Below are 13,475 nucleotides of genomic sequence, written 5' to 3'. Positions count from 1 at the left end.
GCTACTCATTTCCACTGACAAATTTAAAACCGATTTAAAAACATTTCTCTTTATAGATGTATATCAAACTTGATGGATACTTAACTACACTGGATGAGTCAAGTCATGTTAAGGGGAGGGGCATAATTGATAGTGTGCTAAGTCTGAGTTTGGATGTTTTGTGCAAGACGTCCACAAACCCAGTAGGGAAAATGTCCATTTTTAAAGCTGCCAAACATCTTATCTTTTCTTTTTGAAAATTAGTCAGGTATAAGTTTTGGTCCTTAAGACGTCTACCTTTTTTGCCCTTTTCAAAAATAAAAACACCCACTTGAAAAATGCACAAAGAAAGTTTTGCAGATGTACCCACCATCTACCTTGTCTGATTGCGGCAGAGGAATCCCCGTCAGCTGAGCCAGTTTTGGGAATTTCTGGAAGCTCAAATGATCAGCTGAGATGTGGAGCTCTACACCCCACTCCCAAACATCCCCCTGACATCCTGGACCTCCCCCAAAATCCCCTGACATCTTCACCCCCCACACACACACACTTCTCCCCAACATTCCTAGGCCTCCCTCCCACATCTCCGGGCCTCCTCCGCCCCCCGTACCTTCAAATGAGAAAATGGCAGGAGGGAAGTCTACTCCCTCCTGCTTACAGGGCCGCGTGCTGCAAATGATGGGGCTTCCCCCTCTCAATGCACCTTGGAATGCAGTGGGAGGAGCCGAAGGCCCTGATTGGCTCATAATGGTGATCTGAAAGTATGTGGGGTCCGGGGATGTGGGGGTTGGAGATGTCACAGGAGGTCAAGGATGTCAGGAGGATGTCGGAGATGTCAGGGGGTTGTCATGAGGAGGGGTATAGGATGGCTCCCCACTGGAAGGATGCTATGAACATCGAAGTGACTCTATAGTGGAAAGCTCTGGGTCCTTTCACAGCGGTCATACCTGATCACACATATGTCTGTACAAGTACCACCTGCGCGGCTTTGAATCTCTGCAGGCCTATAAAACAACAACTCATCAACAACACATCTCCACAGTGGCATAGCGATGATGACCTGCGCCCTGGGCGGTGGTGGCACTCTCCCGTCCTCTTCCCTGCCCCCCCACCATGCACACCCATGCCCCTTCTCCATATCTTTTTAACGTCGGCATCAGCAGCAATGAACCTGCTGCCTGCGTCAGCTTCGGAGTGCTCTCTGATAATGGTTACTGTGGATGGGCATACTAGATGGGCCATTTGGCCTTTATCTGCCTTTATGGTTCTATGTTTCTATGAGGGCCTGGGATAGGCACGTGGGATCTCTTGGAGAGAGGAAGAGATAATCCGCCTTGAACCGCAAGGTAATGGTGGAATAAAAATCACAAATGTAATGTAATAATGGTTACTGCGAATGGGCAGACTAGATGGACCATTTGGCCTTTATCTGCCATCATGTTTCTCTGTTTCTATAGCCATAAAGTTCTATGACATCACAATGCAGGTGTTAAGAGCCTTAACCTATAAGAAGAGGAGATGCAAAATGTTAAGAGCCTTAGCCAATAGGGAGAGGAGGAGATAGTGGATGCTGCGAATGGGCCATTTGGCCTTTATCTGCCATCATGTTTCTATGTTTCACTTCCTTCCGAAGCACCCCCCTTATGATGCCACTGCATCTTCACAGTCTGTTTAGGATCCCAGTGCCCGTTGCAGAATACTAGCTTAGCGTGAATCGTTCACCGAGGTTTAGGTATGAGCATTTATCCTACTGAAACCTGGTGTCAATGCTGGTACGGAGCTAACAACAGTTAGGGGTATAAATGATCCTACTCTATAACATCACTCCTAAATTCCGGGAATGTCCTGACCCGCCCATGCCCCTCTCATGGCCACGCCTTTTTTTTTTTAGTTGCAACACATTTTATAGAAAAGGGTGCAGGGCAGATCCAGGCGTAAATCCAAATAAGGGCCAATGAACACAAATTTTTGATTGGTTCAAGGGGGTGCTGAAAAGCTCTCAGCCCAGCTAACCAACTTCCTAAATTCTCTGATTGTTATTTTGCCACTGTAGCTGAAAAGAGTATTATTTTTTTTCATTAAGTGCTAATTTGCAGAAATGACATTCTCTGGACTCATTTAGAGCACTGGTCTTTGACCTGGGGGCCGCCACGTGAGCGGACTGCCGGGCAGAATGGACCGCTGGTCTAACCCAGCAGCGGCAATTCTTATGTTCTTATCATTGGTTGAACCGTATTAAATCAGTGATCTTCTTGGTTGGGCTGAGAACTTTTCAGCACCCCTCTGGTAACCAGAGCTGAGATTGTGATGTTATAATGCCTCACTCCACCAATAAGAGCCAACCTCATCAGTGATGTCACAGTGGTTTGATTTTCCTATACTTGACTCACTTTTATTACGTACGAGGGGGTGCTGAAAAGTCCTCAGCCCAAGTGACTAACTTCCTAAATCCTGAGCATTATTTTGCCACCGAGGCTGAAAAGAGTTTTTATCTTATTTCATTAAGTGCCAATTTGTTGAAACAAAATTCTGTGTTTTGACATAGATCATTGACTGAACCGCATCCACATCGTTCTCTTCTTGGTTGAGGTGAGAAATTTTCAGCACCCCTTCGTAATAGCTCATTAACTAACTAGTTCGCACATGAATCCGGGATCTGAAAGTTGGGAGACCTATATAGAATTTGAAGGGGGTGAGGGGATAAATGTACCTATACATTGTTGCTTATCTTATTTGCGAAACCGCGCTTTTTTAAAAGAAATATGTGCATTTTTCAAATGGTCCTTCCTATGGTGTCAGGTCAAAAGCACGCCGGGACAAAGGCGCATGCAGACAATTGAGCACAGCGCGGAGGCGCGCGCTGCAGAAAATTACAGTTTTTACGGCTACGACGGGGGGGGGGCGTAGGGGGGAACCCCTCACTTTACTTAATAGAGATCGCGCCGCGTTGTGGGGGCGTTGTGGGGGGATGTGGGGGTTGTAACCCCCCACGTTTTACTAAAAACTTCACTTTTTCCCTGTTTTTAGGGAAAAAGTTAAGTTTACAGTAAAATGTGGAGGGTTACAACCCCCCAAACCTCCCACAACGCCGGCGCGATCTCTATTAAGTAAACTGGGGGGGCTCCCCAACAAAAACCCCCCGTCGGAGCCCCTAAAAACTGTAATTTTCTTCGGCGCGCGCCTCCGTCTTGCGCTCAGTTGTCGGCGCGCGCCTTTGTCTTTCGCGGGGTTGTCTATGAACCCCTTCCTACTGCATATGGTGCCATATCTATGTCTACTGTCTCACTGCTCACTGAGCTTTTAGTCCACTTTGCCTAATTCTACACGGCAGACCTTCACTATTCTGTTCCAGGATAGTGGGGACGCGTTAACAAGGGAGCATGCTAGCAGAGCTGACTTACCTTCTGTAAGTAATGGAAGAGTTCTTCCTGACTGGCAACAATTTCTGAAGACACCACACCACACCTGTACACCATGGTATACAGAGCTTCCTCATACAGCATTTCCAGCTTGAAAGGAATTGAAGGAAGATGAAAGACAAAGCACTGAAACTGTTACCATTTCATTCACATCTGTACGAGTGTAAATCAATGATAAATAAATAAATTATAAGGAAAGCAGGTGTATTTATTGAAAATCGATTGTGCTTCAGCTGGAAACTTCATATACACCAGTGGTCTCAAACTCGCGGCCCGCCAGGTACTATTTTGAGGCCCTCGGTATGTTTATCATAATCACAAAAGTAAACTTAAAACATTTTCTTGATCATATGTTTCTTTAGCTATAAATTACAAAATTATTATTAAGGCTTAGCCAAAAGGAAAGATTTATCAACTATAAAGAATTTTACCTCATGCAAAATTGTCATTTCTTTAATAAGACATTAACTATTTTTTTTCTGTGGCCCTCCAAGTACCTACATATCCAAAATGTGGCCCTGCAAATGGTTTGAGTTTGAGACCACTGATATACACCATCACTTTAAGAGTCTCTTGTGTAATAGGACAGTGGGATGGGGGGGAGGGGGGAGGCAACATTTTTTTCTCCAAAGTATTTGATCCCATAACTTCTTGCCTACTGAGTCATCAGTAATTAAGCATTCCTGGTCCTCTCCTGCCTCCCCATGGTAACCTGAACTCGAAATAAAGACATTTTAAGCACGGACTGCAGAATTTTAAAATATGTTCAGATTGTTCTGGGTGTACACTGCCTTGGGTGAATTTCTTAAAAAAACGGAAGCAAATAAATCCATATTTGCGGGTTTAGGAGTTGCGAATTCAGTTTTGCGAGTCTCTAAAACACCCTGCCTCTCGGACCTCCAATGGCGCCTGGTGGTCTGGCATTGAAGCGGGGCAGGAAAGTCCTTCCTCTGCTCCTGCCCTGTGCAGAGCTGCAAACAAAAATGGCAGCCGCGAGTTCCTGTGGTCTCACAAGACTATAGTGGTTAACTCTTGGCAGCCATTTTTGATCGCGGCTCTGAATGGGGCAGGAGCATAGGAAGATTGCTCCTGCCCCACTTTACCTCTAGACCACCAGGCTTTAAAATTAAGGTGTGGAGAGGTCCAGGAGGTGAGGGTGGTTCAGAGTCGTTCCTAAAGTTATTCGTAAATTTTTCTTATTTTTGAGGGGCTATGCCCCTAACCCCCATGAATACGGAGGGGGTGGACATGCATATAAACACAAAGGCCCCGATTCTATAGGGTCTACTCCTAGACACTATTCGTTATGATTGTCAATCATCCACTAGGCGTCATTTATGAAACTGCGCCTAAGCATTGTTAGGCAACAGTAGGCGTTGAATCCTTAGGTGCACTCCCATTTAGGTCAGCGTTTTTTGTCCTAAATGAGTGTGCCCAAACTCTGCCCTGAATCCACCCCAAATCCGCCCGTAAGTATGCCTACTTGCTGGTAGGTGTCTCGGTATAGACGTCCACCTTGAAGTGGTAGGTTACCGAATTAGGTGCCTACCAGCTAATTAATTTTTAAATCTCTTTTTAATTGTTTTTTTATGATGTTTTCAATTATCAGAGCTGATTAAGCCAAAACAAATTAAGTTAGGCACCTAGATTGGCTAGCCACACCAAACCTCTGGTGCTTTTTATAGAATCTGGGTTAAAATGCCACAGAAAGTTCTAGATAAATGTGATGTGCTCGCTCACTGTTTTTCTAATGTAGTTTTGGAAGTGGATTAACAGCTCTCACTGCAGACTATAGTTTCATGAATGTGATTTCTATCACCTCTGTTCCATTACTCTAGAGACTATTTTTTAGGCTGCTGGCAATATTTTGGGTACCACCTGGTACTACCTGGCACCCACCAAAGAAACAAAGCCCACTTTCTCTCAAGGAGAGAAGGAAGAGGACCTCCTGCAGCCAAGCATGGTGCACCCGCCTACAGTTTAACAAAACCTACACCTCTACCTCTTTCCTGCTGAAGTTAGAGCAGACATGGCTGCGGGTAGGCTGGCGGCATTATGGGAACCCAATGAAAGTGAATTCCTGATGTGACCCCCCTCATTATTTCTATTTAGAAAAGAAACACGGCTGGTCTGGTAGCTGTGCACTGGCATGTGGAAGAATTGGCTTAGATTCCCAGTTTAAGTTATCTGCTTCCTTCAGGCAACCAGCACTGGAGATGCTGCACAGACAGGTTCACAGCACCTGAACTGGAGGGAGGGTGAAGGAGGACAGAGACTCAGGCACCATGCAACAGTACTGCTCTACTTGGCGCTGATGTTTTAGAGACAGGTATTAGAGAATGACACGGTGACAAAATTCATCACCGTCCCCAGTCCCCGCGGATAACCGCGGGAAATAATTCCATGTCATTTTCTAGTGTCTATTTCAACCTCGGTCCTTCTCCACCAGCATTCTTCAAAGCAAAGCTTGCGGGTCAGTGGTTGTGGCCATTCATACTCTGATTCTTATATGAGCCAAGGATAATGAAGCCATTGTGACATCACTGATGTGATTGGCTCTTAGGCACTGGTGGAATGAGGCATTATGACATCACAATATCTGCTCTGGATACCAGAGACTGTCATTCTGTAGTGTCTGTTTCAACCTCAGTCCTGCTACACCAGCATTCTTCAAAGCAAAGCTTGCGGGTCAGTGGTTGTGGCCATTTATACTCTGATTCTTATGAGAGCCAAGGATAATGAAGCCATTGTGACATCACTGATGTGATTGGCTCTTAGGCACTGGTGGAATGAGGCATTATGACATCACAATATCTGCTCTGGATACCAGAGACTGTCATTCTGTAGTGTCTGTTTCAACCTCGGTCCTTCTCCACCAGCATTCTTCAAAGCAAAGCTTGCGGGTCAGTGGTTGTGCCCAATTATACTCTAATTCTTTCCTCTCTCCTTAAAGAATGACATGAAGATGGTTTCCCGCGGTTATCCGCGGGGACGGGGACGGTGATGAATTTTGTTACCGTGTCATTCTCTAACAGGTATGTACTGTTTCACTCAGATGTTTGTGAGGTGGGGGCATGTTGGGATCATTACTTAATCCCACCAGTGGTCATCTTGTGAATACGGGTACCTTTTTGGCACTTAGATGCTTTTAAAACAGTTATAGCTCTGTACATCGAAGTTCTGTCTTGGACATCTTGGGAAATATTCGATCACCACCACAAGATGTACAAGTGCTAAACATGTCCCAAAACACGCCCAAGCACACCCCCCCAACACACACCCTCAAATTCTGGATGCACAGTGGCAAAGGAGCCTAGCAAGGCATCCAGAAAGCTGGGCTTCGATAATTGGCACTTGGGACGTTTTGGCGAGAAAAAGTCCAAGTGCCGCATTTATACCGTTTTTTTGGATGTCACAGGGCTCCTTTTACGAAGCCGCGTTAGCGGTTTAACGCCCGCTAATTTGCCAGCCGCACTGGCCGCTACCGCCTCCTCTTGAGCAGGCGGTAGTTTTTCGGCTAGCGCGGAAGTTAGCGTGCGTAAAAATGTGCGTGCGATAAAGCCGCAAAGGAGCCCATAGTGTTTTGAAAATGCCCCTAATATTCTCCTTTTTCCTGATCTATTTTTATAGCTTGGACATGGCAGACCATGATCTCATTTGGAAACCAATAGAAGTCATCTTCAGTTTTGTGTAGAAGTGTGACTGATGACGCATGACCCACATGATTCTCTGCTATGAGCTGCTATCATTGTCTCATAAACACGAAAACATAAACATAGACCGCATAACCGTGAGGATCTATGCAGTTTACAAAAGATTAACTTGTAATTACAAATAGAACAATGAAGAAATTTAGTTCATCCAAAAATCTAGACAACAGATGGGCCTTCAAATGTCCTCTGGATGCCCAACCCCAGCCAGCCAAGCCATTTCTTCTATTTTCAAAATTTCAGACTTTTAAACCTCTGCCATCAATAATACCAATTTGCCAACCAGTTCACTAGACTCCCTGGTGTCTGGCTATGAGGACCTTCACTTCTAACTTCTGCTGCCATTTCATTTAAATTAATTTTTAATTCTATCCTTCATGTAAAGCTCCGATCATGCTGGCAGAGTAATGGGTGGCAGCAAAGTCTGACAGCCTCATTTGTTGGGGCAGCGCTACCTCATTTGTACAATTTTCCATTGCCGAATATTAAGCTTGCACATCGATTAAAATTTTTAATCCCACAATTAATCGCAATTAAAAATTGTAATTGCATAAATTGTCCCCCTCATATTTCCATCTGTACAGTGTAAAATAGAGACAGCAGATGCAAGTTCTCAAAACTCACATATTTCAGTTGCTAAACTGAAAATAAGATCATTTTTCTTACTTTTGATTTTATTTTTCCAATCATGTTGTTCCCTGTCTCTGGTTCTGCTCCTCTGTCAGGGCATCCTCTCAACTTACTATTTCTTTTCTTTCCCCCCTCCCTTCTTCACTTCCTGCCCTATATACATCTTTCACATTCAACTTTCCTTCCATTATTTCTTCCTCCTCACATCTATCTGGTTTTCTAACTCTTCTCTTCCACTTCATCCATGGGCACCATCTCCTCCAGTCTCCTCTCTCTTCCCCTCCCCTCCATGGGCACCATATATTCTCTCCTCTTCTCTCTTCCCTTCCTCTCCCCATCTCTCTATGAGCAGCATCTCTTCCCCTCTCTTCCTCATCTCTCTCCCCTTTTCACCTTAGGCACCATCTCCAACATCTCCCTCCCCTTTATGGGGACCATCTCATCTCTTCTCCCCAATAGCGTAGTGAGGGTGGGCTGACCACCCTAGATACCGCCTTCATGGGTGGGGGGAAGGGTGCACCGGTGCCTCTCTTCCTCTGCATGCCTCGTTAAATGTTCGCCGGCATGAGCATCATCTTCCACTTGCTGCTCGCACTAGCCTCGGCTCCCTTCTACCGTCACTTCCTGATCGAGTGAGCGTGTGCATTGTATAGTGTGTGCTTGGGGTTATATTGGTGTTTTGTGAGTAAGTCATGTGTTTTTATACAAGTGTTATAGGACTGTACCTTGGCTGCGACATTCACCAACTATAAACTTATTTATTTAAAAATTTATACACTGCATATTAACTATGCGATTTACAAAATTACATACACATCAACTTAAGCTCCATAGACTGATGATTGCAGATCAGGTTTCAACAAACTAACACAGGAAAGCATTAACAAACAGTTGCGTTTTCAACATTTTCTTGAAATTCATCCTCCCAGCACAATGTCGCAAAATTCCAGGCAGCGTATTCAAAACCTACCGTATTTTCGCGGATATAACGCGCGCGTTATACGTGATTTTACGTACCGCGCATACCCCTCGCGCGTTATATGCCTGAGCGCGGTATACAAAAGTTTTTAAACATAGTTCCCACCCCGCCCGACGCCCGATTCACCCCCCCAGCAGGACCGCTCGCACCCCCACCCCGAACGACCGCTCGCACGCGCTCCCACCCGCACCCGCATCCACGATCGGAGCAAGAGGGAGCCCAAGCCCTCTTGCCCGGCCGACTCCCCGACGTCCGATACATCCCCCCCCCGGCAGGACCACTCGCACCCTCACCCCGAAGGACCGCCGACTCCCCAACAATATCGGGCCAGGAGGGAGCCCAAACCCTCCTGGCCACGGCGACCCCCTAACCCCACCCCGCACTACATTACGGGCAGGAGGGATCCCAGGCCCTCCTGCCCTCGACGCAAACCCCCCTCCCCCCCAGCCGACCCGCGACCCCCCTGGCCGACCCCCACGACCCCCCCACCCCCCTTCCCCGTACCTTTGGAAGTTGGCCGGACAGACGGGAGCCAAACCCGCCTGTCCGGCAGGCAGCCAACGAAGGAATGAGGCCGGATTGGCCCATCCGTCCTAAAGCTCCGCCTACTGGTGGGGCCTAAGGCGCGTGGGCCAATCAGAATAGGCCCTGGAGCCTTAGGTCCCACCTGGGGGCGCGGCCTGAGGCACATGGGCCAAACCCGACCATGTGTCTCAGGCCGCGCCCCCAGGTGGGACCTAAGGCTCCAGGGCCTATTCTGATTGGCCCACGCGCCTTAGGCCCCACCAGTAGGCGGAGCTTTAGGACGGATGGGCCAATCCGGCCTCATTCCTTCGTTGGCTGCCTGCCGGACAGGCGGGTTTGGCTCCCGTCTGTCCGGCCAACTTCCAAAGGTACGGGGAAGGGGGGTGGGGGGGTCGTGGGGGTCGGCCAGGGGGGTCGCGGGTCGGCTGGGGGGGAGGGGGGTTTGCGTCGAGGGCAGGAGGGCCTGGGATCCCTCCTGCCCGTAATGTAGTGCGGGGTGGGGTTAGGGGGTCGCCGTGGCCAGGAGGGTTTGGGCTCCCTTCTGGCCCAACTACACAAAGGTACGGGGAAGGCGGGTGGGGGTGTCGTGGGGGTCGGCCAGGGGGGTCGCGGGTCGGCTGGGGGACGGGCGGAGGTTCTTGGGGGGGGGGGGCGGTCGTTGGGGGGAGGGGGTTTGCGTCGAGGGCAGGAGGGCCTGGGATCCCTCCTGCCCGTAATGTAGTGCGGGGTGGGGTTAGCGGGTCGCCGTGGCCAGGAGGGTTTGGGCTCCCTCCTGGCCCGATATTGTTGGGGAGTCGGCGGTCCTTCGGGGTGAGGGTGCGAGTGGTCCTGCCGGGGGGGGGGGATGTATCGGACGTCGGGGGGGGCATCAGGCTTTCAGGATGGGGACAGACCTTCAAGGGGGGACAGGACTTCAAGGGAGGACAGTGCACGGAAGTCAGGGGGGGTGAACGGAGAGTCGGGACAGCGCACGGAAAGTCAGGGCGGGCGAAAGGAGAGTCGGGCAGCATGCGCGTTATATGCCTGAGCGCGGTATAGAAAAGTTTTTGTACATATCATCATGATTTCTGCGCGCTATACCCCTGTGCGCGTTTTACAATGGTGCGCGTTAAATCCGCGAAAATACGGTAATCAACTCTTAATCTCTCAGTACTAGTCCCTGTCAGTCTCTTAAGAACATGTCTTGTTTTACTTCAGAATATCAAGATGCATTCGTACCTCTCTCTTAGTTAGTGTCAGCATTTCCACTGCCTTACTTTGTCCAACATTTTCTGGAGGAGCAGGAGCATTGTTATTCAAAAGACTCTGTAATAAAATTTATAAACAGTAATATGTGATATATGTGTCAAATCTGCCTTGAAACAACCAAAAGTGAAATAAGAACAGAAGTCACACGCTGAGTCTATCGAACCCAGTTCTATGTCTCCAATAATGTCCAGTCTCAGTTACTTGGAAGTAGAGAATGATACGGTGACAAAATTCATCACCGTTCCCGTCCCCGCGGATAACTGCGGGAAATAATTGCATGTCATTTTCTAGTGTCTATTTCAACCTCAGTCCTTCTACACCAGCATTCTTCAATGCAAGGCTTGAGGGTCAGTGGCTATGCCCTTTCATACTCTGGTTCTCATGTGAGCCAAGTATAGGATAATGAACCCATTGTGACATCACTGATGAGGTTGGCTCTTAGGCATTGGTGGAATGAGGCATTATGACATCACAATCTCTGCTCATTCTGTAGTGTCTATCTCAGCCTCAGTCCTTCTACACCAGCATTCTTCAGAGCAAAGCTTGTGGGTCAGTGGTTGTGGCCATTTATACTCTGATTCTTCCCTCTTTCCTTAAAGAATGACATGAAGATAGTTTCCCGCAGTTATCCGCGGGGACGGGCAAGGTGATGAATTTTGTCACTGTGTCATTCTCTACTTGGAAGTATCCAGGCAGACTAACAGAAAAGTACATTTCATACATATTTGTCTCTTAAAATCAAGAAGTATAGGCAACCAAGTCTATCAGGCTAGATCTGCCTCCCAGAATCTAGTCCAAATCTTTTTTTTAAACTGCACTACCCCCCCTTTTACTAAACCGCAATAGCGGTTATTAGCGCAGGGAGCCACGCGGAATGCTATGAGCGTCAGGAGCACCGCAGTTTAGTAAAAGGGGACGTATGTTACTAAGTTGGATCACATTTTCTGAAAAAAAAAAAACCTCAAAAACGTATAACTTAATTGTACATCAACTGAAAAAAAGAGTTTCTTAAATTTGTTGTAAATTTTTTATCAGTTAGTTTTATGGATTGACCCCTAGTAATTTTAAAGAGTAAATAAACATTCCTTATTAACGTTTTCCACATTATACGTAATTTTATAAACCCTTCGTAATCCCTTGCAGTCATCTCAACTCCAAACTCAAGAGATAACTTCGTAAGCATTTCTTCATTACAGAGACACTGAGCATTAGTGCTGCCCGATTCAGGAAAAAAAATTTCGATTCGATTCGATTCAGCCCATTGACTCGATTTTTCGATTCGATTCAATTTTCCTGCCCAATTTGGTGGTTTTTCCCAAACATCCTGGTGGGTTTATTTTATAGCCTCTTCACCCCCTTTGCCTTCTCCTAACCACACTGGTGCAAACAAAATAAACAAACAAAAAATACTTTTTCTCTCTCTGTTAAATCCTAGCTCACGTTTGTGGTCTATAACCAGCTCTGGCAGGATACACGTTTCAAATATGACATTGTAATCACAAAACAGAAAATAAAATTAGTTTTTCTACCTTTTGTTGTCTGGTCATTATTCAAATCTTGTCAGTTCCAGGCTCTGGCTGAGAAGCAGGGAAAATGTCCATAATAAAAAAAAAACCGTCCAAATGGAGTTTTTTTTTTTTTATAATGGCCTACCTCTACGTTCAGCTGTTTAAACGCCCAGACCACCACTACGTCTAAACTTACAACACATAATCAACCCCCAAAAAAGCCTAAGTCCCAAATGCCAAAAACAAGAGCTTTTAGGCGAAGGATGGGCCAGTCCTTCGCTTAAAAGCTGGATTCTGTAATCAGTGTCTGTCAAAAACAACACCGGTTACAGAATCCAACCCCCCCCCCCTCCCCCCGGCAACGATCGCGGCAGGAGAGATGCCTCATCTCCCCTGCCGCGATCCTCACCCAGAAGTGCTGTGGTTCGTGACACTTCAGGATCGCTATCGCGACAGGAGAGATAGCCAATCACTCCTGCCGAGACATGACCCTCCCACCCCGAACCAATATGGGCAGGAGGGAGCCCAACCCTTCCTGCCCACGACGCGCCCCCCATTAAGATACGGGCAGAAGGGAGCCCAACTCCTGCTGCCCACGATGACCCCCCCCCCACCCTCCACTAAGATACGAGCAGGAGGGATTCCCAGGCCCTCCTGCCCACGATGACCCCCCACTAAGATATGGGCTGGAGGGATCCCCAGGCCCTCCTGCCCATGATGCACCCCACAATGACCGCCCCCCTGAACCCCTGATTGCCCCCCCTTACTCACAATCAGTTGGTCGGGAGGATGGGTCCCAAGCCGGTCTGCCCGGCAGGCCCACCATCCGCTGAATGGAGGGCCTTAGGGTCTGATTGGGCCATGTGCCTAAGGCCCCGCCCACAAGGGTTGAGGAACACGACAGGGGAGATGAGGCATCTCTCTTTCCATGATTGTTGGGGGGAGGGGGGGAGCAGGAACTTATACCTGTTTTGACTTGCTCTAAGTCAAAACTTATAAGTTCCGACTAGGTAACCTGTTCAAGGTTTTGATTATATTTGCTGTACGACTAAGTCTACGTCGGCCCACCTCCCGCCCACTTCCCGCCCTTTCCCCTCCTCTAAAAGTGCCTCTTTTTGCTCTAGGCGTTTAGAGGCAGGTGAAAGGCCTCTAGTTAGTTAGTCCAGTTAGAACATCTACATTGCTGCATGCTAACCAATTAGTGCATGGGTAGCATGTGAACCCTAAAGCACAGCTACATTGACACATGCTAACTTATTAGCATGTGGTTAGTGTGTGAGCCTTTACCACCTACAAAACAGATGATAGTAAGGGTTCACGAGCTAATGGGAAAATCAGTATGTGGCCATTAATTAGAAAAATAGGAAAGGCTAACGAAGCCAGGGCTCTTCAGCTCAGAGAAGAGATAGCTAAGGGGAGATATGATAGAGGTCTATAAAAAGCTAAGTGGAGTGGAATGATTACGCATGAATCGCTT

At 47.5% G+C, this 13,475-nt stretch overlaps 1 protein-coding gene across 6 annotated transcripts in view; it reads right to left on the bottom strand.

The window, feature by feature from the left end:
• The window catches only part of BAIAP3 (BAI1 associated protein 3), a 325,750-nt gene that overhangs the window by 115,527 nt on the left and 196,748 nt on the right, over positions 1–13,475 (bottom strand). For all 6 annotated transcript variants that reach the window (XM_033963395.1, XM_033963398.1, XM_033963399.1 and 3 more), the window contains 2 exons: positions 10,461–10,547; positions 3,381–3,488 (listed from right to left, as the gene is read on the bottom strand). In XM_033963395.1, the coding sequence (XP_033819286.1) occupies positions 3,381–3,488; positions 10,461–10,547 (195 nt within the window). The remainder of the gene's footprint in view (positions 1–3,380; positions 3,489–10,460; positions 10,548–13,475) is intronic.

Source organism: Geotrypetes seraphini, chromosome 11 (assembly GCF_902459505.1).
Source record: "Geotrypetes seraphini chromosome 11, aGeoSer1.1, whole genome shotgun sequence".
Taxonomy (NCBI): Eukaryota; Metazoa; Chordata; class Amphibia; order Gymnophiona; family Dermophiidae; genus Geotrypetes; species Geotrypetes seraphini.
The sequence above is the reverse complement of the archived record's forward strand: the minus strand, read 5'-3'. Positions and strand labels throughout refer to the sequence as shown.